The sequence below is a fragment of the Mesoplodon mirus genome, assembly GCF_964341445.2.
Source record: "Mesoplodon mirus genome assembly, chromosome: 9".
In the NCBI taxonomy this organism is placed as follows: Eukaryota; Metazoa; Chordata; class Mammalia; order Artiodactyla; family Ziphiidae; genus Mesoplodon; species Mesoplodon mirus.
In genome coordinates this window covers 101,094,800-101,121,672 of record NC_138985.1, presented here as the reverse complement: position 1 = coordinate 101,121,672, position 26,873 = coordinate 101,094,800, and the positions used below count along the sequence as shown (strand labels likewise).

Here is a 26,873-nt window from a genome sequence, read left to right as displayed (position 1 = left end):
TGAACTGTAATTTTAAAAACTTGAATAACACGTCTCAGCTTCATCATATTAATAGCTACTCCTCAGTTAAAAACTGGCAAAGGAGAGTATAACTTTATGTATATAGAGGAAATTAAAAATAGATGGACATGTGTAATTATTTAACTGTACATAGTAGGAAAGACCTGTACATACTTTGAGATGCAATAAGATTCCCTTGAAATTTTTATTAAGCATTTGGTTATGTCTAAGTTATGGCGCAGAAACCTAATTCAGAACCCTGCCAACAATCAGAGATCCCTGAAAATCCATTTTTTTTTTCCCCCGTAAGGGAGTTCATTTACACAGATGGACTGAATTTTCCATCTGGTTGTGTTTCCCCCTTTGCTTTGGTTGGTGGGAAGCTTGAAAGTGAACTTCTGGCCCATCTTTGGTAATTCTGGTATGTACTTTTGTGTATGAACTTTACTCTTCCTTCTATCTGTTAAGTTTTGTTGTATATATACTTGGTAACTCATCTCAAATTGTTTCTGGAACACAGTGAAATATAAGTAACTGACCAAATAAATACATGAATACATGAATCAATATACAAAAAAATGGTGACTCGAATTAGATCAAATGCACCCATAGTTTATGGTATGGATGCTCACGTATGTGCTTCCCACCATCCTCTTCCCTGATGTTCACCTAGCAGGGTACTTCTTCCTATATCTGAGGTTTGTAAACTGTGTTGCCTTGAGGGGCAGCCTGAGTGGTGGACCTGCTGCATCTGCTTCCCTTTGCGCCGACCACCAGGACAGTCCCTATTGTACTTGGCATCTAGACTTTGTTTAAAGACAGGGTTTTGATGCAAAAAGGTGCAAACTTGTCTATATACTATACATTCAATATGCACACATCAGCTGATTGTATTCACCTATTGTTTTATTGTGTGTGTCTCATATCTTCACATATTCCTACAGTCCAGAGTTGAGGTATGTTATGGGCAATCATCAGGTCTCTAGCTCTGCTTCTCTGAGAGCATCTCTGAATAGAAGACTGTTTGAACGTTATCATAAAATACATTTAAACCTGAGAAGTATTTTATTTTATTTTATTTTATTTTTTATTTTTTTGCGGTATCGGGCCTCTCACTGTTGTGGCCTCTCCCATTGCGGAGCAAAGGCTCCGGACGCGCAGGCTCAGCGGCCATGGCTCATGGACCCAGCCGCTCTGCGGCATGTGGGATCTTCCCGGACCGGGGCACGACCCCGTGTCCCCTGCATCGGCAGGCGGACTCTCAACCACCGCGCCACCAGGGAAGCCCTAAACCTGAGAAGTATTTTATAGGATGAAGAAGAGAGATGACTATTTACCTAAGTCATATTGAGGAAGTCATAAATACAGGAACTAGTAAATCACTAATTCATTTTGCCATTAGAAAGTAAATATAACTGTTGTGATTTAATGCCCACTTGCTTGCAACTTTTTAAGTGTATCAAGCCACAAAGAAGGAAACCAGTCCTTTGGCTTCTGTGTACTTGGATGTATGTTGCACGTGCTACACACATGGCAGAAGCCTGAATATCTTGCTAGCTGTTGAGTCCCAGGATCCATTCTGGTTGCTTCTCCAAAATGAGGTAGGGGGTGTCCCATATGTATGGATACAAATGTTCCCATTGCCTCATTTTATCTCTCAATAGCTTCTTCCTATTGAGAAAACAGTCACACGTTACTGTGTTTAGTTGTGTATACTTCTGTTAGACTGGGTTATGTATCAGGACTGTGCGTTATTTCTCTTTGCATCCCTAGCACCTAGGATATGCTTGGCACACCATAAAACAACAATTAGATGGGAACCAGAATACATGAGGTCAGGTCTCACAAGTCCCCTGCTCTACCAGTTACTGTATGTTTAATTATTCAGCCAACAAGTATTTGGGAGCTTTCTACATATGAGGCGTTATACCATGCACTGGTCAAACAACTTCTGGAATGGGCTGTAACACAGTAAAGAGCCAAACCTAATATGATTGAGCAGGAACCAGAGGCCTTAGCGGACAAGGCTTCTTAGGGGATATCCACTTTCCTCTCAAAAAGAATAGCTTGTGGAGTCCAAAACTTTGTGCTCCCCCTTTACTCTGGGGTCAGGAAAGAAAGGAGAGAAGGCACATGACACACCCAGGGCCCGCACTCACACTCAACAGGATACTATAAATAACCAAATAATAAGCTTTAATTTGAATATGTTACAGTGGAATATAATAATTCTTTTGAAGTACAAAAATAATTAAAAAAAATTTTTCCATTTGCAAGTAATATCTGCTACAGATTATGAAGAGTACACTGATGCTATGAACTGTACACATTACACTACATCCTAAGCCTGGACCTCCCCCTCTCCATGCAACACTACTCTGCAATCTTGAGGCCCACCAAGATGTTTCAAAAGTAGCTATCCTGGGCTTCCCTGGTGGCGCAGTGGTTGAGAGTCCGCCTGCCGATGCAGGGGACATGGGTTCGTGCCCCGGTCCGGGAAGATCCCACATGCCGCGGAGCGGCTGGGCCCATGAGCCATGGCCGCTGAGCCTGTGCGCCCGGAGCCTGTGCTCCGCAACGGGAGAGGCCACAACAGTGAGAGGCCCGCGTACGGCAAAAAAAAAAAACCAGAAAAAACAGAAGTAGCTATCCTTAGTAACAGAATTGGATAGTATCTCTCTTACACTAGTCTTTATGGGGTTTTTTTGGTTTGTTTTTGTTTTTTGGTCTCAATTCTACAGATTAAAAACTTTTTAAAAAGTTAATCTAAAATTCTGGGAATTGCTCTTTTTGGAATATCTTTTTTTTTCCAAAAGACAGGAAAATGGCAGGGAGAAGCTAGAGTGTTAAGCTCAACGAGAGCTCATTTAAAAGTAAATCATCAGTGGAAAAATTTTCCAAGTATAGGAAATTTGAAAATAATAGCAACTAACTGGAAGACAAATTTCATTGCAAAGAACCACTGAAAAGTTTCATGTGTCTTTTTCTACTATTATATTTCCTAATATTTTAAATGAGGTAAGTAAGAATCACAAGGATTCTAAAGATTATAGCAGGTTCTGTCCAGATCTGACCCACCTTGTAACTTAGATACTGAGAACCAATTATTGAAAAAACAGAAACAACATAATAAGGAACAGAAGCTTTGGCATATGAAAAATGATATAACTGTTTTCTAAAATTCAGGTCAGTTTATTTTGATTTGTGCTCTGAACTGATTAGATTTGGGTCTAAATAAAAGACTGGAAAACTGGTCATCTTCCTGAGCAGAGCTGAAAGAACCCCTTGCAACTGTCCAGAAGGCAAAGGCTCTCTGCCATCACAGACCTTCTTTCCTTAGCTGCTCCAACTCCTGCCATGTTCCCATCTCCATTCTATATAAATTCTTCATCCACAGTGGATGCTGGGGGTATAGGTGGAAAAACTGACACTATTCTTCTTTAGTGCTTCAAGGAATTATGACTTTCAGTTCCCATGCTGGATAGGGATGGCTCTGCACTTTCTATACCTGTAATACTGGTACCTTAAACTAACAGAAAAAAATTATGTAATATAGAAACAAAGGTAATCTGGTACATAAAACATGTAGGTCTATCTTCTGAAAATAGTTCGTGAGCCTAAAAATGCTCAGTTGTGTAACGGGTTTATATTGCGAGAGCTTGGAAACATTGGGCTCAGATACGACTTAGGACAGAGTCCAGCCATTAGGAAATCCCTCAAAGGGCTCTACATGATCCATATTCTATTAACATTACATTAATAAATAAAATAATCTTTGTAGCCCTACTTTCAAAAATTGATGTTTATTCAGCAGAATATATGAAGAAAAACCTAACCTGCTATGTTACCTAAATTACAGTGGGGAAGCGCCTGATGCGATTTGTATACTGTTTCCTGAATATCTTCAAATGTACCGCACAGATTTTTTTCATAGTACTCACCTTTAAAAAAACTGCAACATTCAGGTTACTCCACTGCAACTGTGTTATTATCATCAAGAATTCAACTACTGAAAGAGTAATCCCATAAGACTATTATCTATTAATGACCGGACAGTCTGATAAAGGATCTTACTGCCATTCTTAGAATCATGTAGCTATTTATAACCTCTGCTCTCCCAAGATTCAGAGATGCACTATTAAACTTTTTATGGAATTCCCCAGTAAAACAGGATAATGTACATAGATGGCTAAAATTAAGATGACAGAATGATGGTGACCTTTGAGCATTAAAGGCATTTGTTATTGCAGCTTGGAGAAAATGCCATGGAATGCTAATATGTAAAAAAAGTTATGCCATTCTCCTTAAAGTCAGTAAATCACATAAGAGGACTCTGAGTATTTTTAGAAGAAAGGCACCAGACAAGTCCAAACTCTTATTGCTCATCAGATCATACAGGAGCCACAGCACAAATTATGGCTCTTAATTCAGCCAGGAGGCTCGGTCTAAGCAAGCCAGTCACTGATCTTGAGGCTCGAAGAGCAAGGAAGGAAGTGTCAATAAAACAGAGCCCCGCATCTCACATAAACTTGAGGAAAATGATTTCCAATTTTATGTCAATGTGGTGACTGGTTCCTTAGGACTCTGGAGCTATTTTAGACAGGCACTCTGTTTTCTTTGGCCCATTTCTTCATGATCCGGATGATGTACTCTACTTGGGTGTTACCCGTGCTTCTCAGTAAATGGAGCACTTCTCGAAGGGTCTCTCTGAGGAAAAGATTTGAAAGGACAAAGTGTTTCAGTAAAGAATGCAAATTAACAAGTAAAATAAACTTGTGACTGTTCTTCATATCCTTCTGATATGTGTATACAGTGTATTCAAAAACCAATTACAAACTTCCTAGCCTTCTATTCTTTTGATGCCATAGTAAAATGGAAATTCTGTGAAATCCTTCTCACCAATGCAAGTGTTCCTTGTTTACTTCTACTATCTATATATATGCTATTTTTTGTCTTAATATGGCATAAATATTTCCATTTCTATGCTTATTCTGCATGACCAAGTAGAAAGTTATATCAAGGAGCTGGGTTCAAAGAGTTGGGTTCAAATTCTAGCTCTGTGCTAACAAGTGACTTAACTTGTCTGAGCCCCAGATTCCTCCTTTGTTTAAGGTGGTAATCACCTGAAACTGGGTGTCATTGCCATATCTGTAAAATTTTACAAAGCCAGGCATAGATTATTTCTTCAAGAAAAATAATATATTAATAAATATGGAAGAGAGGAGAGTTAATGACCAAGATTTGGCAAATGTCAGTAGTTATATTTTAAGTAATTTAAATTTAATTAAAATTTAAACTCATGTTTTAAGTAATGCAGACTAAAACTTCCCTATTACCTCATCAAATCTATAGATGACTGTCTATTGATCCTCTTCCCTAAGAGTTCTCTCATGTTTTCTACGTTTTCCCTCAAGTATCTTCTTTCAACTACCAAAATTCTTTTCAACTTTTACTTAGGAGTGGAAGTAGATACAAGGCAGGAAGTAATTTTTGATAGATTATTTACTTATAAAATAGTCATGGGAATTCCCTGATGGTCTAGTGGTTAGGACTCAGCACTTTCAGTGCTGGGGCCCGGGTTCAATCCCTGGTCGGGGGAACTAAGATGCCACAAGCTGCGTGGAGTGGCCAAAAAAAAAAAAAAGAGTTATATCTTCTATTTATACATCAGTAACAAATATATTCCACAAAATTATTTTCAGAAAACTGAATTTAGTTTTAAGTAGTTTAACTTTTATTACAAATGGAGCTATATGCCACTTAATTTTATGTAGTCTTAATGTCTCAGTATTTCCTGGAATATGAGAAGGCAAAAGAAAAAAAAAAGATTAACCACACTCACTCTATTTCTAATTCTTTGAGGACTAAACTAAGAGACACAAGAAAAAAGCCAAAAGGCAAAGAAAAGAGAAGAAGAGATTGAAAAAGACATTGTATGAAAATGACAATTCATTTGGAGCCAAATATATATCTTGCTCTTATACTTGAGAGCTGTAGTATACTCAATGTCCCAATTATACATAGTTTAGAATGATCTGATTCTATAAAATAAAAATTCTGGAGGAAAAAGGTCAGATAGAAATATAAAACTTAACCTTTTATTCATCAAAATAATTTTTAGTTTTCAGAAGACCTGATCCAAGAAAGCAATTCTCATCCCCCAGGAACCAGCAAATGCATAGAGGTAGCGTCTATTGTCTGTCTACTTACTTGGGTTCTCTCCCAGCTAAGATCATCTGGAATATGCCTACACAGGCCCCCCTCTTGCCTTCCCAGTATTCAGGGTTGGGATCCAGCCTCTCTAAGACATCAAATGCTTTGGCTGAATAGTAAAACTGGCCCATCTGAATAAAAGAAAGTACTGTGGTAATACTTGTAGTCAAAAGATCACACAGAATGAAACTAAATGTAAAGATACCATGAAACATAATTTCATAAAACAAGTGCATGGGTAATGACAACATTTGCAATTAGCGAATTAGATAAATTTCAATTCCTTATTAAAACAAGAAGGAAAATCACAGTTTGTGTACATGGGTTCAATTTAAACCCCCCTCCCTTCATTAAGTTTTCAACAATATAACATTTCTTCTACATATAGTCAAGTTACACTGTAATCAACATATTTGTCGTTTCTTCTAATCATATTCTAATCTTGAGGATAAACTCTGATGACTGTGATTTGAACTGGTTATTTTTCAAGTTTCCTCAATACATTCTGTAGATGACTACTATCATTCATTTTATGCTAATTTGATCCTATTCAACCCAAGAGGATGGTCTTTCCCTGACCTTGTCCCTAAAGTCTCAGAATGCCCAGATGTACACTGACTCCTGCTCTAAACAGCAAGTCTTTTAAACATTTAATTCATTTTGACAAACTTCTTTCCCAAATATACTACACATTTCCTGGTCTCGTAGAGTATGCTGAGTATCATTAAATTTTGCTTAGATGAGGTTTCCTGATTGGCAATCATAAATGTATAGTGTTCACTGAAGTCTTCAAATTGCTTGGCAATCCTCCTTACTCAGTGCGGTTTTGTTACCTTTCCTTTCCTGTGAACTGTGGTTTTACACCTTTGCCAACTTCCTTAAGAGCTCTACTGCATCTTAGCTTAGCTTTTTTCTATACTTCATAGGGAAGACACAACTCTCCTTCCTTCAGTTCAAATTATACTTGTACTTCATTACTCCTTCCCTCTTTTCTGCATATCTCTCAGAAAGAAGTGTTCTTATTCCTTTTCAAGGTTAATCCTTCTTCCTATGTTCTCCTAAAAAAATTTTTTTTTTGGTAAAGAAACACACCAAATGGTGTGGGAAACATACATGTACAGTTTAATGACTATAATGTCAATATAAGTGTAACTACCACCCAGGTCAAGAAATGAAACATTGACAGCAAAACAGAAGCTCTGTGTGTCACTTCCACACTACAACCCTCTCTTTCCCTATTTTCAGTAACTAGTAGTCTGACTTTTATGGTCATCAGTTCTTTGACCTTCTTTATAGTTTTATCAGCCATGTAAACATCTTTAGACAATATAATTGAGTGTTGCCTCTTAGTATATTAGCTATATGAAATAAAGCTGTAAATATTCTTTTGTGTCTTGTATATGTTTTTACAATTCATCTATATTGCTGGATAGAGCTCTAGTTGGTTCATTTTTTAAAGCCTTTTTATTTTAAAATAACTATAAATTTACAGGAAGTCACGAAGATAGTACAGAGTGGTTCCATGTCCCTTTCAACCAATTTCCCCCCTTATTGCTTATACAACTATAGTACAATATCACAATACCAAACCCAGGAAACTGACATCACTACAATGTGTATGTACAGTTCTGTCATTTAATCAAATGTGTAGGTTCATGTAACCACCACCCCTATCAAGATACAGATCTATTCCATCACCACAAAGCTGTACTCTCCTCCCAACTGACCATCCCTAACCTCTGGCAATCACCAATTTTTTCTGCATCTCTATAATTTTGTCATTTCAAGAATGTTATATATATGAAATCATACATCAGTTTTTTTAAGATTGTGGTCTACATTATTCTCATTGAATCTGCTTCCTAATCCAATTCTCTTCTGTACCTAGCAGTGTTTTCTCAGGCCTCTTGCAATTCTATCTAGTTGCAGATTTGACATTTTCCTTCCTTGGCATTTGATAAAATAGGAACAAGAAAAAGAGTAATGAAAAACACTTTTTTTTTCTCTCTCCTGGTTCTTTTCTTTTCCTTCTGTTCATCTTCATCCTCTGTCTCTTTCACCGACTCTTCTTTCTATTTCTATCCCTTAAATACTGGTGTTCCATGTGGTTCCTCACCCCATTCACTGGTTAATCTCATTCTCTCCCATACTCCACTGCTACTGCTGCTACCACCACCACCGTTAACTACTGTTAACTTTTTTTTTTTTTTTTAAATATGTCTTTATTTGTTTCGAACAGAGAGAATGGAAAGAGATGGTAAGCCTAATTTTTTTTTTTTTTCGGTACGTGGGCCTCTCACTGCTGTGGCTTCTCCTGCTGCGGAGCACAGGCTCAGCAGCCATGGCTCACGGGCCCAGCCGCTCCACGGCACGTGGGATCCTCCCAGACTGGGACACGAACCCCCGTCCCGGGCATCAGCAGGCGGACCCTCAACCACTGCGCCACCAGGGAAGCCCACTACTGTTAACTTCTAAAGCTACATCTCTAGTCCGAGCCTCTAACATGAATACCTGAGCTCCAGGCTCACCCTGATAATTTCACACATGTAGTATCTCTACCTGGGAGCCCCAAACACACTTCAGATTTAATACATCTAAAATGGAACGAAATCCCTGTCCTTTAGTGTTTTCTTTCCCTCTGCCTTCCCTAACTCACTTAATATCATTGCCATCCACCAAGTTCTATTAAACATTTTCAAGTTTCCTATGTTTTAAATCCTTTTCCACTGATGGTGGTTCACTTTATAATGTAATGATTCACTTTGCAATGAGCTATTATTGATTAATTTGATACTAGACTCTCTTTACCTGACGTTTTCCTGTCTTTTGGACAGGAAGAAATATTCCCAAAATAGGAGTTTCCAGAATTTGAGGCTAATTTTTTAAAAAGCTTTTAATCTATAGGATAGGGCCCCAAACTCCTCCCTCTTCCCTGCCTTTCCAACTACACACACACACACACACACACACACAGTTCATCCTTTATTAAATCTGACTGCTTTTTTATTCTCTTTTTCTGGTTCCTTTGTCTTTCCTGTCTACTATTTGAACCATGGTTTTCCCAAAGGTTTGGTTTGCAACTCTCTTACTCTTCTTACTTTACTCCCTTATCGGTAATCTCACTTTTTTCAGGGCTTCAATTACTATTGAAGTGGTGACGATTTCTCCAGATTTGTCTCTGGATGTCACAGGACATCATTCTTGAGCTTCAGAACCAAACTTCCAATTACCGGATGAATATCTCTATCTGCATGGTACCTAAAGATTCATAGCCTTTAGAAATCTAAAACCTCTTCTCTAAACCACTATTTCATGCACATTATTTCATATTTCATTTACATGTATACATGTTTTATGTACATATAAAACCCTGAAATGCTGCCTAGCTCTGAGTTCAGTTCATTCATAAAAGGGTTGACATTTCTGATATCACTATGTGAATCCTCTCACCTATAGCCATTTAATCTCTAGGACACTTTCCCTAATATTTAGTCAATGCAGCAATGTGATACTGATCTTCACTTTTCCCTTAGGTCTCACTCAGACGCACCTTGTAGCAGTCGTTAGCGATGAGCTGTAAGAGGCTAACGGACTCGCCAGAGGTTTCCATCTTGAGATAAAGTTCCCAGGCTAGTCTTGGTTTCTTATTCATAATGTCTACAAAGAGAAACAAAGATTTATGCTTTTTAAATGCACAAGAAATACACTTCTGCATCTTGCTAGTCTATGGATTTGGTTCTATGTTACAAATATACAAAGTAATGGTAAGCAGCTCTTACATGGGAAAGCTTACAATGTCGGCATTAAGCTGGTTTCCCCATCAGAACTCTACCATACTTAAAATACTTAAGTTAGGCTTTACATAGTTATATCTTTTTAGATTGGGTTGACTTCCAGTAGTTCCTACGTTGCTCATCTGCTGAAAGGTCATCTAGCATTCATTCAGTCCCACTCATACAGTTCCAGCCTCACTTAGAAATCTAAATGCTAAAATTTTCCCATGACTTCAGTGAACATTTTAAAACCAAGTGAAAAAAAAGGAGCAAGAGAGAGACCGACAGACAGAGACGATAGGCTATATAGTACACACAAATTACGTTTTTGACATTTTATCACTTTTCAGGCTTGCACCAAAGTGAAAAGGTTAAATTAGCATAACAATATAATTTAACAAAAAATAATGTAAACTCAGACTCTGGAAGCTTTAATAGGCTAAAGGAAGAACTTGGCATCTTTTAGGACTGTTTATGCTAGGTCAATGTCATATGGTATAACTAATCACAGGGTAAACATGCATAACACATGTACGTGGCCATCCTTAACTAAGTAGCATTAACAACACTTAATCTCAGAGTTTACTCATTCTACAAAACAAAATTAGAAAACACTCAGTAAAAGGATTCCTCTATAACATTTAAAAGAAGACTCACAGCACCGAGTTAACCAACTGAGGTAAATGTAGTCATTTTTTATCTTCTCACTTTGGATTAAAAGGAAAATCTGTAAGAGGAGGAAAAGGGGAATAAACATGAAGATGCTTTTACAATAAAAATATCCATGGCAGCTTGCCTTAGATTAATGAGCATTGTAAATGACCAAATTCTATACAGGCCACTGAGAAAAGTAAAGGACAATTTTTGTGCTGATTTTAAAACACTTCTCTCAGTTATTGATATCACAAGGTAACATGAGGTTGGCGAGGATATAGAAGATTTGAACAGAACAGTTAACAACTGCACATGCTACTGGGCAATAAAGCAAGTCTCAACAGATTTTAAAGGACTGGGGTTATACAGATCGCACTCTATGACCACAATACAATTCAGTTAGAAATCAAAATAAAATAACCTGGAAAGGATAACGTACACACTTGAAAATCATGAAACATGTCTTAGAATAACTCATCGTCAAAGATAATAAAAAGATCATTTCTAAACATAATGGAAATTAGAAAATACTTAGAATTTGAATAATAATGAGTTGAGTAATTTGTTGAATAATAACAAAATTGAATTAAATAATTCAATTGAATTATTTTGAATCATTCAGATAACCTATGGAGTTAGAAGTCAAGATAGTGGTTAGCCTTGTGGGGAAGAGATTGACTCAAAAAGGAGATGGGTGCATTCCCAGGGTTATGATAATATTCTATTTCATGATCTGGGTACTGACTGTTTGGGTACATTCACTTTAAAAATTCATCAAGCTGTGTACTTTGATTTGTATACTTTTCTCCATGTATGTTATGTTTTTATAAAATTTATCCGAAAAAGAAAAATATGAATGTGGTTATAAAATCTATATATCTATTTATATTGTACTTTTTAATATAACCTAAGAACAATAGAACTTTTAATAATCCTTTACCCTAAAACTTTTTATTTGAGTGAGAAAAAGATAACAATATTTTTAGATAGAATTATTCAAACGCCTTCAAAAGCAGGTACCCACCTCTTCACCCTCACTGGTATTGCCAGTTGCAGCTTTGGCTTGGGCATAATTAAAGTTAAAGATGTCATCATTATAGAAGTAACTCTGAAAAACATCCCAAGAACAGGTCACACTGAGCATTAATATATAAAATATAAAAACGTCAGTCATACCAGGTAAACACAAAAATAATCTTAAGGAATTAGCTGATGCCACTACTACCACCACAGTAAAAGGGTGGTAGTAAAAGATACTCTGAAAGTATCTTATCTGTGACATACTATATACAGTATTTTGTATACAAAGTCATCTAGAAAATTCTACACTGACCTTAAACGAGTTGAGGTAAATCAAGACATCATCAAATTGCTTAAGCAGGAAGAAACAGGAAGCCATGCACTGCCTCCCTGGTACTGTATCTGAAATGGAATGGGAAAAGAAACCAGGTGTATTCATGAAACTAAAAGTTCTCTTTAGGGGCTTCCCTGGTGGCGCAGTAGTTAAGAATCCGTGTGCCAATGCAGGGGACACGGGTTCGAGCCCTGGTCCAGGAAGATCCCACATGCCGTGGAGCAACCCATGTGCCACAACTACTGAGCCCGTGCTCTAGAGCTCATGCTCCACAACGAGAGAAGCCACTGTAATGAGAAGCCCGCGCACCACAACAAAGAGCAGCCCCCACTCGCTGCAACTAGAAAGCCCGTGCGCAGCAACAGAGACCCAACGCGGCCAAAAATAAATTAATTAATTAAAAATAATAGTTTAATAATATTAAAAAAACAGTTCTCTTTAGCTGAACTTTGAGTTATTTTATAATTTAGAGACAGGAATGTATTCCAAGACATCTTTCTAGATTCTGAAATTATAGATTCTGTTCAGTGGACAAAACCTCAGCATGATGGAGGTCACAGTACTCAAGAATGACCGATAATCTCTCTTGCGGTTAACTCTGAGTCCCACATGAGCACATGTCCTACAGGCTACAGTTTTCCCCAGATCTTTTCCAGGGCTTTGATTCTCTCACCCAACTCCAACGCCTGCACACTCAACTATCGTGACTTAGTATCCAACATTACTCATCTAAGACAACCCAACACTTCTGGTCTCAAATGGAGAAATACTTTGCCATGGAACCATCTGATCCTGATCCTGACCAACTTTTTGTCCGATAACAGATGCGTATTTGAAGTGGCAGAGGATTAGAATAACACCTGGCCCTCACCACTGCCACTCCCAATCCTCCTTCCTCTGTGCAAGATTTTTCCCCCAAAACACTTAGCACAGATATACTATATAATCTATTTTTAAAATTTATTTATTTATTTATTTGGCTGTGCGGGGTCTTAGTTGCAGCATGCAGGCTCTTTTAGTTGCGGTATGCGGGATCTAGTTCCCTGACCAGGTATCGAACCCGGGCCCCCTGCATTGGGAGTGCGGAGTCTTAACCACTGGACCACTAGGGAAGTCCCCTATAATCTACTTATTATGTTTATAGTCTGTTCTCTCTAGACTGTACACTGCACAAGTGCAGGGGGATTGGTTTGTTTTGTTTACTGCTGTATCCCCAACACCACAATACACTTTTGTTGTACAAATGAATTAAAATGGGGAAAGAAAATGTTATCCAACAAATAGTTTTGGTGAAACATTTGAAAGAAAATGAATATCCAGGGTTGATTAGAATATTTAACAATCAGTTCAGCATGAACACTGTTCATCAGAATAGATGCCGGCCATGGACAACTGGTACAGACAGCCATATTGGTTCACACTGGCTAACTATCAGCCCTTTTTAGATCCCTTTCTCAATCTTACACTGAATCTTCAGTGATGAGATTGATAGTTTAATAATAAAAATGAAGCCACAAAACTACTGGTGGGAAATATAGGTGAATATTATATAATTTCAGGGATAAAAAAGCATTTTCTAAGCTTGATACCCATGTAAGAAATCATTATAGAAAAGATAAATAAGATATAAATGTTTTTATAGGGGAAAAAAATACCATAGGCAAAGTTAAAAGCAAATGACCTACTGGAAAAATATCTACATCATGACAAAAGTTTTATACATAAAGAGCTCTTGAGAAATCAATAAAAGTTAACATTTCAAATAAAAAACAGAATCAAATTTTTAAAAGTCTTATGAACTAGAGAATATACTTATTCTCCTCTATTTATATATCCTTTCATCCCATTTTATCTGAGACGTTAAGAAGGGCTAATTCAATATTCTCTCCTGTGTCTGAGTTCCTACTTTATAATGGGAAGCCTAACAGATATATCCCTGGACAGAGAATCAAACTTCACTGGTCAGTATATGACCAACTCCAGTTATAAATCATGCTCACAAGTACAGATTCAGACATACCACATTCACTAGCTGATCCTCCCACCAACTGGAAGAATTGCTGGGCAATTTTCATATGATCCTTCTGAAAAACAAAGCAGAGCTGATACAGAAGAATAAGCTGAAAATATATTATTTGTATTACTTTGTGGTTTTAACATATTTGTCAGGATTTAACATATACCCTTGTTTTAAATCCTCCCCAAATCAATAGTACTAATTCTTATTAGCATAGGCAACTAGAAAATGATAATCTGCAATTGAATTAAAACCTATTTAGGGTCAGATAGAAAAGAGGAAAAAAATCCAATCCCCAAATTCTATCTTAAAAGTATCTTCATTAAATGAACTCATTCATTCATTCATTTAACAAATATTTATTGCTCTTTTATCATATATCAGACCTCGTGGTAGGAGCTATGGCTATAACAAGGAGTATTTATTAAATAAAATCATTAATTTATTCAATAGCTATTTATTGCCTATCTACTACATGAAGCACTTTGGAGTGAGCTGGAGATAAAAAGATTTATTTATATTACACTTTGTTCCAAAAAGAACTTACTATGCCATATTCAGAGGAATAAAAGCTTAATTTTAGTCAGCATTTTGGTACTTATAAAAAGCTTTTCCAGAGAAACAATTATTCCCATTTTACAGATGTCAAAATTAAAGCTCAGAGGTATGCAAGGTTAAAAAAAATTCAGTGAAGGGACTTCCCTGGTGGTGCAGTGGTTAAGAATCTGTCTGCCAATGAAGGGGACATGGGTTCAATCCCTGGTCTGGGAAGGGATCCGCAGAGCAGCTGAGCCCGTGCGCCACAACTACTGAGCCTGTGCTCTAGAGCCCGCACACCACAACTACTCAGCCTGCGAGCTGCAACTATTGAGCCCATGCACCGCAACTACTGAAGCCCGCCCACCTAGAGCCTGTGCTCTGCAACAAGAGAAGCCACCGCAATGAGAAGCCCGCACACGCCACAAAGAGTAGTCCCCGCTCGCTGCAGCTAGAGAAAGCCCGCACACAGCAGCAAAGACCCAACGCAGCCAAACAAATAAAATTTTAAAAAGTCAGTGAAAATAAGAATGAATTTTTGCAATGATTTGCTGTTGTTATTAGATATACACACTGTTTAACAATTGGGCTTTTTTCTTTTTAATCAAAGCAGCAATTCTTAGGGTTGCAGCTTTCTTTTTTTTCTTTATTTTTTATTTCATTTTATATTGTTTTATTTTTTTGGCCACGCTGTGCGGCTTGCAGGACCTTAGTTCCCCAACCAGGGCTTGAACCCGGGTCCCTGGCAGTGAGAGCGCCAAGTCCTAACCACTGGACCACCAGGGAATTCCCTTTTTTTGTCTTTAAATAACACAGAATTCTTTTCACAATGGAATCTGGACTGGGGGATATGGAGAATAAAAGGAACTGCAGAAGAGCCTATTTGTAAGCTTATTGCTGGTTGAAATCTGATGTTCATTTTGATCTTTTCCACGTATATAACTTTGCAAGCTACAGATTACCAGTGATCTTATACTCACCGAACCCATTTCCTGGCCAAGGGCTGCATTGACCACTCCTTTGAGGATATACTCCTTTGAGACATGGAATATCACTAATTAATTTAAAAGGAATGTGGAACTATGAGATATCTTTCAAATACATCATTTGCATCAACTTAATGCTTTATATATATTATCAAAAGTTACCCAAAGTCACTTTTCTCTGTTCTATCCCTGGTTTGAATGAAAGAATTAGCAGACTTTCATTTGTTTCCCAGGAAAGTATTCATATAACAGAATTAATCATATTTGTAAATTCTCAATCTTAAGCAGAAAACCTCAGTGGACACTCACAGGAGTTAAGTTTTGTTTTTATTTCAATTCAGTGGAAAAAATTAACAATAAAATGTTTATGTAATAATTTTTGCACCTTATCAGTCACTGCCATTCTCTGTGATGACATCATATATATATTATCAATATTTTTCCCTTTCCAATGATATAATAACCTTCCTCTGCTAGTGATCCCTTACTTCAAAAAAAAAAAGTATCCTCTGATTCGCCTTTGTAAGGTATTCTTGGTTTTGGAGTCCTGAGGCCTCACCTGTATCCCCTTCAGACTTGGTACTGTTCTTTAATAGATACTCTCCTTAGCTTTATCAATTTTTATGTGGGTACTATTTTTATTTAAGAGGGTTCATAAAAAGAACAGAAAAAAAGATGCTGAAGCCTTTAATACACTGGAGAAATATACCTGTTTAGATCTAGAAACAGTTTTCAGTCAGTCTTTCACTCAGTGAGTGGGATGCTTACTATGTGCTTAGTATACATAGTGTTGGAGATACAATACAGACACAATCCCTGACGGTAAGGAGCTAACAACCTAGCAGGGGACAAAGACATAGTACAGACAATCATACTGCTGACATAAGTTTCTATATCTAGTTTCATCAGAATTCTAGATTTCAGTATTTTCAAACATCAACCCTTTTGAGGAGATGACCACATATACGGGAGTTTACAAATATCAAAAGCCCAGGATATTCATTCCCATATCAAAAGTCTCACATTAAAAAAAAAGTCTCACATAACATTCCTAGATCAATATATACGATCTTTCCTGAGATTCTACAAGCAAGAAGCTTCTCTAAGATGCCTTCTGAAATTCCACTTTCAACAGAACTTGGTTAGTAAAAATGCAACACATTTGCAATTACCTGAGGAGTAGTAGGTTCCAGATCCTTAATTAAGTTATAAGCTTCTTGTACATCATCTGAAATATAAGAAATAAGTAGCTATGCTAATCCGTATCCTAGCAAACTCTTCTGAAACAGTCTCCCAAACGATAAGATCCTTCAAACATTCATGGGAAGTATGATTTGTTTTTTTTATCTCTTAACTCTCCATCAAGTTCAATGTTGAGTAGTAGATAAGCAAGTATCTGTAGGAAACCCGTATTAAGCCATGAAGCACCTAAAAGTTCAAGCTAAAAATAAGGAATGGGGAAGTATATGCCAACGGCATTGTAATTATATAAGAAAAACAACCATTTTTTTAAAAGATATATAAAGTATGTAGGAGTGAAATGACATGAAGTCTGGGATTCGCTTTAAAATATTTCAGCAACAAAAATGGGAAAGGGAGGATAAATGAAAAAAGACTGGCAATATCTAGAAGACTGTTGAATCTGGGATGTATATTTGGGTGTTCATACTATTAACTTGTTTTGTTTATGTTTGAATATTTTTAGAATAAAAATTAATTTATAAAATATATAAAGTGTTTATTTAATTCTCATCCAAAAGCATATGTCTTTGTGCTTATATATCAAATTAGAGAGGACTATTTGCAAGTTCATGTTGTTATGCTAATAAACACATTTTCCTCGATGAGGAATATGTTGTCTGGTTGGTTTCTACCATGCACCTAAAAAGGCCCACACTGTTAGTCCGATGTCCACGACAGAGTGCCAGCGCCACTGCATGGTAACTCCTACCCTGTACTCACAACTGTTAGATAAAAGACTGCTTTAGGCATGTGTCTAACAATTTTATCCTTACTTAGGGGAAACAAATATCACGTTCTCTTTGCATCATACTATTTCTCATGAGAAGCTGGGGGTACAAATAAACAGAAAGGCAGACAATTAGAGCAAATAAAAAACAATTAATGATGAAAAAGAAAAGACTCAAGAAAATGTAGATGTATATTACATACAGGGGAACACAAGAAAAAGAAGAAACAAGGGAGGGGAAGGAAAAAAAACAGAAAAACTGAAATAGAATGAATAGAGAACAAAGGGCAGAAAAATAAGAGGAAAAGAAAAGAACAGAATGAGTGAGAGATTGGAAGCAACAGAAGAGGAAAGAGAGAATAAAGAGAAAAGGCACAACAAATAAATACCAATAAATTTGTTCCGTCCTACGAACCTGTAGCAAACATATTTTTGGAAGTATTATGAATTGATTTTAAAGATTAAGCAAGTAGTTCAGTTAGAGATTAAATGTTCTAAAATATCTTAAATAGGCAAGACCAAGACACAGTTTTCTTACCTTGACGAAGGTAGTAAATCACTAAGTTTAGCCTAGCTTCAGGAATGACATCAACCAGGGGAGGCAAAACCTGCAAAGCCCCTTTACCTCCTCGGAAAACAACCTAAAGACAGAAAAACTCTGTATTATGGCAATAACTATGAGTTCACTTATTGGTAGAAATGTGTAAGCAGCTGACACAACAGTTATTCTTTGAAAGGATGAATATATTTGTGAAGCTCTCTCTATAAACACATGATCTTGACCTAATTAAAAGAAAACCATCCTAAATTATAAGAAATAGAATAAAAGCATAACCCTATTGCATACATTTCCTTTTCTCCTCATAAGAACTGTAGAAAACTCTTCATTAAAGTACCCAATAATTAATGAAACTTTTTTTCTAGACAGATATTCTCTATCAAAACTCCATGAAGGGGGCTTCCCTGGTGGCGCAGTGGTTGAGAGTCCGCCCGCCGATGCAGGGGACACGGGTTCGTGCCCCGGTCCGGGAAGATCCCACATGCCGCAGAGCGGCTGGGCCCGTGGGCCATGGCCGCTGAGCCTGCGCGTCCGGAGCCTGTGCTCCGCAACGGGAGAGGCCACAACAGTGAGAGGCCTGCGTACTGCAAAAAAAAAAAAAAAACCTCCATGAAGGAATTTATATAATCTTTCTGAGACTGTTGCCTCATCTCTAAATGGCATTAGTAATGTCTACCTTTCAGGGTTATCATGAGGATTAAATGAGTTAAAGTGGGCTAAATGTGTGGCACATAGTAGGTAATATTTCATTTAGTTTTTCAGTCAATATTCATTAGCACTTACTATATGCTTGGTATTGTAATAGCAGGGTTACACCAGGAACAAGTCGCTCCCCTGTCACTATATAGGCTATACTCAGGTGGGGAGAGACCTTCAAAGAGCAAACTTAAGTATGTTGTCGTATGATAATAAATGCTACAGAGAATAGCTAAAACAAAAGCGCCATTCATGAAAGGACAGTTTTGCATCCTGTTCTGTACTCAGAGTCTAGCACAGTATCTGGCACACAGTTATTTCACAAATAAATATACAGAAATCAAGGCAATCAAGCATAAACTACCTAATCTCTTTTTTCGACATCAAAGTATCCATATGGTCATCTTATTTGCTTCCTCCTTGTCTGAGAGGCTCCCTTCTCTTGCCAAGATTAATTCCTTCATCTATCTTCTTTGATGTCATAACTTCTGACTCCATCTAGATCTTGTTTCTGCATTAATCAATCCTTCTATTTCATTAATCCTGGTCCCATTTCTCAACTTCAAACATGCACAAAGGTTTCTGCTCTCTTGAAAAATCTTCCACTTGGTGCCACTGTTCCCTCTGGATAGCACCTTATTTTTCTCCTTTCTTTCAACGCCACACTTGAAAAGTATGTGGTTCCCTGCTTCAAATTCCTTCTCATCCTCTCCCTCCTTAAGTTCCCAGAAAACTTGCTTCTGCTCTCTGCACACTAGTAAACTCACTCTACAAGTCACAAATTAGCCCCTTTGGCCAAATTCAATGGACTGTTCTGTCCTCTTGCTCCATGACACACCTGCAGGTTTGACACTGATGGAGTAGCATGACAGCAATAACACTGTTTGCTATATGCTTACTATATGCTGCGCACTGCTTGAGGTACCTTACACACATTACCTCATGTCATCTTCACAAGGGAATAAGGTAGGTACTGTAAGTTCCCCTATTCTACGTATGAGAACATGGAGACTCCTCAATGTTTTGTGACGTACCCAATGTTACAAAGCTAGTACATGGTATAACTTGATTTTGACCACGGATCTGACTCCAAAAGTAGATGTTAAGAACAACAATTTATATTGCTTAATATTTTTCAGGTTTTGTTGTAGACATTAAGGTAATCTGTATTCATTGGCAAAAACTTACATATACTATTACAACAGGAAAAAGGAAATTTTCCATTTTGTCACTTTTCTCTTTAATCCCACCCTCCAAGAATAATTCCTATGGCTAGCTAATATGCATCTCCCAGTTATACGTACATAGAACAGTTCTTTATTCTGGTTGTATATTATGTCCACTTGGGAAACTTTTAAGAAAAGTACTCATGGCTGAACCCTAGCCCATCATTCAGTAAAAATCTCACCCATCATTATTTTAAAAAATCTCCCAGGTGATTAAAATGTGTACCTGTAATGACATTACAGTTAGAAGCAACCTAAGTGTCCATCGACAGATGAATGGGCAAAGAAGGTGTGGTCTATATATACAATGGAATATTACTCAGCCATAAAAAAGAACAAAACTTTGCCATTTGCAGCAACATGGAGGGACTTGGAGGGCATTACGCTAAGTGAAATAAGTCAGACAAAGAAAGACAAATACTGTATGATAACACCTATATGTGGAACCTAAAAAGTGCAGCACACTAGTGAATATAACAAAAAAGAAGCAGATTCACAGATATTGAGAACAAACCAGAGGTTACCAGTGGAGGGTGGGGCAATATAGGGGCGGGAGAATGGGAGGTACAAACTACTGGGTGTAAGACAGGATACAAAGATGTATTTGTACAACGCAGAGAACATAGCCAACATTTTGTAATAATTGTAAATGGAGTGTAACCTTTAAAAATTGTATAAAAATCAGAAAAAAAAATTTTAATGACATTACTGTTGACCTTGAACAACAGTGGAGTGGGTGGTTTAGAGGCACTGACCCTCCACACAGTTGAAAATCCGAGTATGATTTATAGTCAGCCACCCACATCCATGGTTCCTCCACATCCGAGGATTCAACCAACCTCAGACCGTGCAGTATTTATGATTGAAAAAAATCTGTGTATAAGTGGACTCATGCAGTTCAAACCCGTGTTGTAGAAGGGTCAACTGTACATTATCTAGGTGCTTTTTCTTGCCTGCCCTTTCTTGAGATATTTTCTTATCTTCCTTCTTCCAGCCACTTAAATACAAATGCTCTCTTGGAGCCATATTTTTCTGTTTTTAACCCTTTCTTCAACTATCACTACTCTTAAGAAAACTTCTAAACCTGTTCTCTGGTCTTAATCTCTTTCCAAGTTTAATTTCCAGACTACTACCTCTAACACATCATTCTCCACAAAAATTAATCTGTCTTTAATTTATAAACTAGACTAAAAGTGAAAAGATTAGAAGCAGAAGCTCATAATAAAAAATAACCACAGAAAATGCTATCTGTGATGGAGGCCTGAATTAGAGGAGGAAGGGAATGAATATAAGACAATACCAACAAAGAATTAATAGGATTAAGTGACTGGGTAGCTATCAGAGATAAAGGGGAAGAGAGAGTCTAAGACAGCTATGGTTTTCGGCATTCATACTCAGAGACTTGGTGCCAAAGAAGGTACAGAGAAATCAGAAGGAAAAGTAGTAGTTATTATTATTGCCATTTTCAGATGAGGAATCTGAAACTCAACAATATAAAATAATTTTCTCAATGTCCCATGTGTCTGAGTTGAATGCACCTGCTTTGCACCCACTCTACTGCATAGTCAATGGAATCAAACTTGAAACTTCATCTGAATGTTTTTTTTTTTAGCAATGGCCATCATAATCCAGCCCTAAACCTAACCCCCTTTTTACTTTTTCACTAAGTAAAACTTTAATTTTTCACTGTGCCCCAGTGCAAACTTTCTGTTCTAGTAAATTCAAACTGCTCACAACCTATCACATGTCTTCTTCATTCATTCATCCATGTCCCTGCCACAAATGAACCCTATAAATCCCAGCCATCTTCCAAAAACCAGCTCGTTTTACTTTCATCAGAATATCCTCCCCATTTATTATAACCCAAAGGGATATGTTCCTTTGTCTTTGCCAACAAAATGAACATGTGGATCTCACTGCCTTACACTTCTTTCTAAATGTTAAGTATGTATTACTGCCCTCCCAATAAGGATTTGCTTGAGGAAAGAACCTGATATCTTAAACTCATTCTCTCTCCTCCACAGCAAGAGTTTACTTAGAGAAATACTTGTTGAGATAACTCCCTTCATTCATCTTTCTAACCACTGTGATGTACCAAAATAGGGTAAGCCTCAAGTCAGTCAAGATTGCAAACTATTATTCACCAGATTGTGCCTGATGAGCTCTTTAGCAAATTCAAAGGAAGAAGAAGCGTTGTCCATCAAGCTTTTGAGTTCTGCCTGAAATTAAAAAAGGAAAGCCTTATGAAAATGAGAACCTTATAGTTCTTATATCACATATAAAATGTTACAACATTTTATAGTTTACAAAGAATTTAACATGCTGTTCCATTTGTTCTGCAGGACTCTAAGAAATAATCAATGTAATTATTATTATCCTCATTTTACAGATGAGAACATTGAGGCTTATAAACACTAAGTGATTGAACCTTATACTAATCAGCAAGTTTGAAACTGGTGAACCCAAGTTTGTAGACTCCTAGAGTTAGTCTTTTCTTTCAGGCAACAAACTTTTAACAACTAAGGTTGATTCTTCAATCTAACCATTCCACCTATATCCTGAATTTTCATACTATCTCCTTCCTGCTGAATTGGCCTTAATTTACATGATGCAATTAACATAACTTCTCCCCTCTTTGTTATTATTTATTAGACCTATCAGATTTCTTCCGTATTGTCCTGCACCCTTAACTTCCCTTAGAAGAAATGGTCAGCCATTTCCACAGTGTCTTCACTAATGTCCTAGACTCACTTACCCGCTTCCTCAGCTTTCTGCTATTCCCACCTTGCCACTCTATTTTTTTTTTGCGGTACGCGGGCCTCTCACTGCTGTGGCGTCTCCCGTTGCGGAGCACAGGCTCCGGATGTGCAGGCTCAACGGCCCAGCTGCTCCGCGGCATGTGGGATCCTCCCAGACCGGGGCACGAACCCATGTCCCCTGCACCGGCAGGCGGACTCTCAACCACTGCGCCACCAGGGAAGCCCCACCACTCTATAATTTTGATTAAACCTCCTCACCTCCTTTTTCTACTTCCATTAGTGGGTACCTAAGCTTTTCTGGATAAAATAATTAAATCCTTGATTATTCTCACTAAGCACTACAAACTTTTTCTACCTGATGTCACATAGGAATGCACACCTATTCAGCAATCCATTTACTAATGTCCTCTCTTGTCCACAGCAGTAACTCCAAAGCCTTTGGTCAGCGGTCCCCAACCTTTTTGGCACTGGGGACCAGTTTCGTGGAAGACAATTTTTCCACAGATGGGGGTGGGGGACAGGGGGATGGCTCAGGCAGTAATGGAGCAATGGGGAGCGCAGATGAAGCTTGGCTCACTTGCCTTCCACTCACTTCCTGCTGTGCGGCCCAGTTCCTAGCAGGCAGCGGACCGATACCGGACTGTGGCCCGGGGCTTGGGGACCCCTGCCTTGGGTAATATTAGGCTAGTTCAGCAGTTTTCAAGCTTTTGGATCTCAAGGTCTCTTTTAAATCTTAAAAATTATTAAGGATCCCAAAGAGTTTTTGTTTATGTGGGTTATAGCCATTCATATTTATTGTATTAGAAATTAAAACAGAAATTTTAAGAAATCAATTAATCAAAAGTAATAATAAACCCACTACACATTAACACAAATAACATATTTTTCATTAAAAAAACTGTATTTACCAAAACAAAAATTTAGTGAGAAGAGTGCTGTTTTATATTTTTGCAAATCTCTTTAATGTCTGGCTTAACAGATGACAGCTGGATTGACATATCTGTACCTGCAATCAATCTATTTGGAAATCATGTTGTCCCTGGAAAACTTCACTGAACACTTGAGTGAATGAAAGTGAAAAAACAAAATCTTTTAGTGTTATGATAGCTTTGATCTCAGGCAGGGCCAGCCAGGGACTAAAGGTGAGGCAAGTGAGTGACCTAGGGTGCAAAATTTAAAGCAGCATTCATTGCACATGAAAAGATGTTCAACTTCATTAGTTATCAGGGAAATACAAATCAAAATTACAATGAGCTTCCACTTCACATCCACTGGGATAGCTAGAATAAAAAAGTCAGATAACAACAACTGTTGGCAAGGATGTAGAAAAATTGAAACTTATACATTGCTAGTGGGAATGTAAACTGGTGCAGCCACTCAGGAAAACAGTATGACCCAACGATTCCACTCCTAGGTATATACCCAAGAGAAATGAAAACATGTTCAAAACATGTCCAAAAACATGTATACAAGTGTTTACAGCAGCATTATTCATGATAGGAAGAAGGTGGAAACAATCCAAATAACCATCCCCTGACAACTGGAAAAATAAAATGTGGTATATCCATAAAATGGAATATTATTTGGTCATAAAAATGAATAAAGTACTAAAACATGCTATAACATGATGAACTTTATAAACATTATGGTAAAGTAAAAGAAGCCAGTCATAAAAGATCACATATTATATGATTCCTTTTACAGGAAATATCCCAAACAGGCAAATCCATAGAGACAGAAAGTAGATTATGTAGTTGCTTAGGGCTTGGTGAATGGGGGTTGATAGCTATAGGGTATGGAGTTTCTTTTTGAGGTAATGGAAATGTTCTAAAATTGACTGTGGTGGGAATTCCCTGGTGGTCCGGTGGATAGGACTCTGTGATTTCACTGCCGAGGCCAAGGGTTCGATCCCTCATCGGGGAACTAAGATCCCGCAAGCCTCATGGCACAGCCAAAAATAGAGGAAAAAAAAAAAGAAGTGCTTAAAAATAAATAAATAAAATTGTCCATGATGAAGATTGCACATAGTGGTGAATATACTAAAAACCACTGAATTGTATACTTTAAAAGGGTGAACTGTATGGTATGTTACATATACCTCAATAAAGCTGTTAAAACATAAAATTATAAATAGAAGATGTAGGTCATCTTATAATATGTTAGAGTGAAAATGACCTTTCTAAAAGTATGACAACATGATAGAAATCATGTAAGAAATATTCCTCATGAAACATCAATACGTGATTTTACGTTCAAATTTTCTGCGTCCTATATTAGGGTTTTGTCTTTTCAATCTAATTAATCAATCTTTGTCTTTAATTGAGAAATCAAACCTTTTAAATGTAATTACAGATAAGCTGGATTTGAAAAAGGCAAAACAATAGGCGTTTAGAAGCCTATAAATTTGACTGTGTTTCAGCCTATGAAATCTTTGATAATTGCTCAGTTCACTGAGAGCTTACAATGTATATGAAGGTAAGGACTTTGCATACATCACAGAAACCTACAATAATGCAGTACTATTAGTTTGCATATTTTGCAGATAATGCTTAAGGAGGTTAAGTAGTGCACTGAAAGCCACAATAAGCTAGGACTGGAATATGGTCTATCTGATTTCAAAGCTCCTGCTCTTCATCACTACCGGAGCCCTCCCAGTTTGGGGGGATAAAATTTCTTTATCCTCTGAAACCAGTGTTCTTCTTCCTTTTACCAGCATCCTATATTCACTGCTTCTGTTTCTTCATCATCTACTTGTCATTCCTCTGTCATATCCTTTAGGACAATTCTCAATCCAAGTGATTACTCATTCACTCTTTATCTCCTTGCCACCTAGCTTCAACACCCAATAATAATGGTACATTAATCAGAGTAGGAAACCCCAGTTAGGAAATCCAATGGCTTTTTCTCAATTTGCATCTTTATTGACCTCTTTTGAACCTCCTCCTTCTTCTAATGTGATTCTCCCTTAATGTGTTAGTCATATTTTAAATTTCTCATTCAACCATTACTTAGTTGGCATCAACTTTGTGTGTGCATTGTGCCAGGTCCTGGGATACAAATGTCAAAAGACAGTCTCAACCCTCAATGAGCTTGTCTAGATTAAAGATAATTAAAGCAGGTTAATGAGGCCTTGCTCGGGTAGGATCCACCACCATCTGGACCCTCAGGGCCCCAGTGCAGCTCAGGGCCATGGCTCTGTGCTGGCCCATGGCCATTGGCCTCAACAAGGCCACAAGGTGACTAATAACGCGAGCAAGCCGAGGCCTAGCCACCGCCACGGGTGCCTCACCAAGTATACCAAGTACGTGCGAGACGTGATCCAAGAGGTACGCAGCTTTGCCCCTTAAGAACGGCGGGCCACGGAGCTGCTCAAGGTCTCTAAGGACACGTGGGCCCTCAAGTTCATCAAGAAAAGGGTGGGGACACACTTCCATGCCAAAAGGAAGAGACAGGAGCTGAGTAATGTCCTGGCAGCCAGGAGGAAAGCAGCAGCCAAGAAGGACAGAGCTCCCTCCCCTCAGTGCGTAATAAAACCTTTTCAGAAAAAAAAAAAGAAAATTAGGCAACTACCAAATAATAAGTATGATTTTATATATAGATATAAAATCATATATAATAGCCATATTATTACCAATTATTTGTTGGTAAGATATAATAACCATATTATTTGATTACATTTAAATAATCATGCTTATTACTTGGTAGCTATATTATTATGTATATATATAAATTAAGAGCAAGAGGAATGTACACCTAAGTTTGCAGTAAATTTTAGTGGTTAAGTCTATGGGCTTTAGAGTCAGGGTTTGAGACCTGAATTTCTCACTTGTTAGTTGTATAACCTTGGGTAAATTGTTCAAAGTACTTTAAGAATTGAGTGAGGGCTTCCCTGGTGGCGCAGTGGTTGAGAGTCCGCCTGCCGATGCAGGGGACACGGGTTCGTGCCCTGGTCCGGGAAGATCCCACATGCTGCGGAGCGGCTGGGCCCATGAGCCATGGCCACTGAGCCTGTGCGTCCGGAGCCTGTGCTCCACAACGGGAGAGGCCACAATAGTGAGAGGCCCGCGTATCGCAAAAAAAAAAAAAAAGAATTGAGTGAGTCATTACAGATTATTTCATGTTTACTATAG

General features: G+C 37.7%; 1 protein-coding gene and 1 pseudogene across 5 annotated transcripts in view; one reads left to right on the top strand and one right to left on the bottom strand.

The window, feature by feature from the left end:
* Nucleotides 1–574: 574 nt before the first annotated feature.
* Nucleotides 575–26,873, bottom strand: part of IFT56 (intraflagellar transport 56) — a 37,891-nt gene continuing 11,592 nt past the window's right edge. For 2 of the 4 annotated variants that reach the window (XM_082632198.1, XM_082632200.1), the window contains 11 exons: nucleotides 22,129–22,203; nucleotides 18,042–18,144; nucleotides 16,707–16,762; nucleotides 15,529–15,582; nucleotides 14,015–14,078; nucleotides 11,974–12,062; nucleotides 11,665–11,748; nucleotides 10,644–10,713; nucleotides 9,764–9,870; nucleotides 6,211–6,344; nucleotides 2,180–4,707 (listed from right to left, as the gene is read on the bottom strand). In XM_082632198.1, coding sequence (XP_082488324.1) covers nucleotides 4,596–4,707; nucleotides 6,211–6,344; nucleotides 9,764–9,870; nucleotides 10,644–10,713; nucleotides 11,665–11,748; nucleotides 11,974–12,062; nucleotides 14,015–14,078; nucleotides 15,529–15,582; nucleotides 16,707–16,762; nucleotides 18,042–18,144; nucleotides 22,129–22,203 — 948 coding nt within the window. In that variant the 3' untranslated portion in view covers nucleotides 2,180–4,595. Of the gene's footprint in view, nucleotides 1,672–2,179; nucleotides 4,708–6,210; nucleotides 6,345–9,763; nucleotides 9,871–10,643; nucleotides 10,714–11,664; nucleotides 11,749–11,973; nucleotides 12,063–14,014; nucleotides 14,079–15,528; nucleotides 15,583–16,706; nucleotides 16,763–18,041; nucleotides 18,145–22,128; nucleotides 22,204–26,873 lie in introns of those variants that run through there. The other 2 variants (XR_014294963.1, XM_082632199.1) reach the window with 2 other exon arrangements.
* Nucleotides 25,933–26,414, top strand: LOC309810766 (large ribosomal subunit protein eL36-like; annotated as a pseudogene). The gene has a single exon. The product of its transcript is annotated as a large ribosomal subunit protein eL36-like (transcript).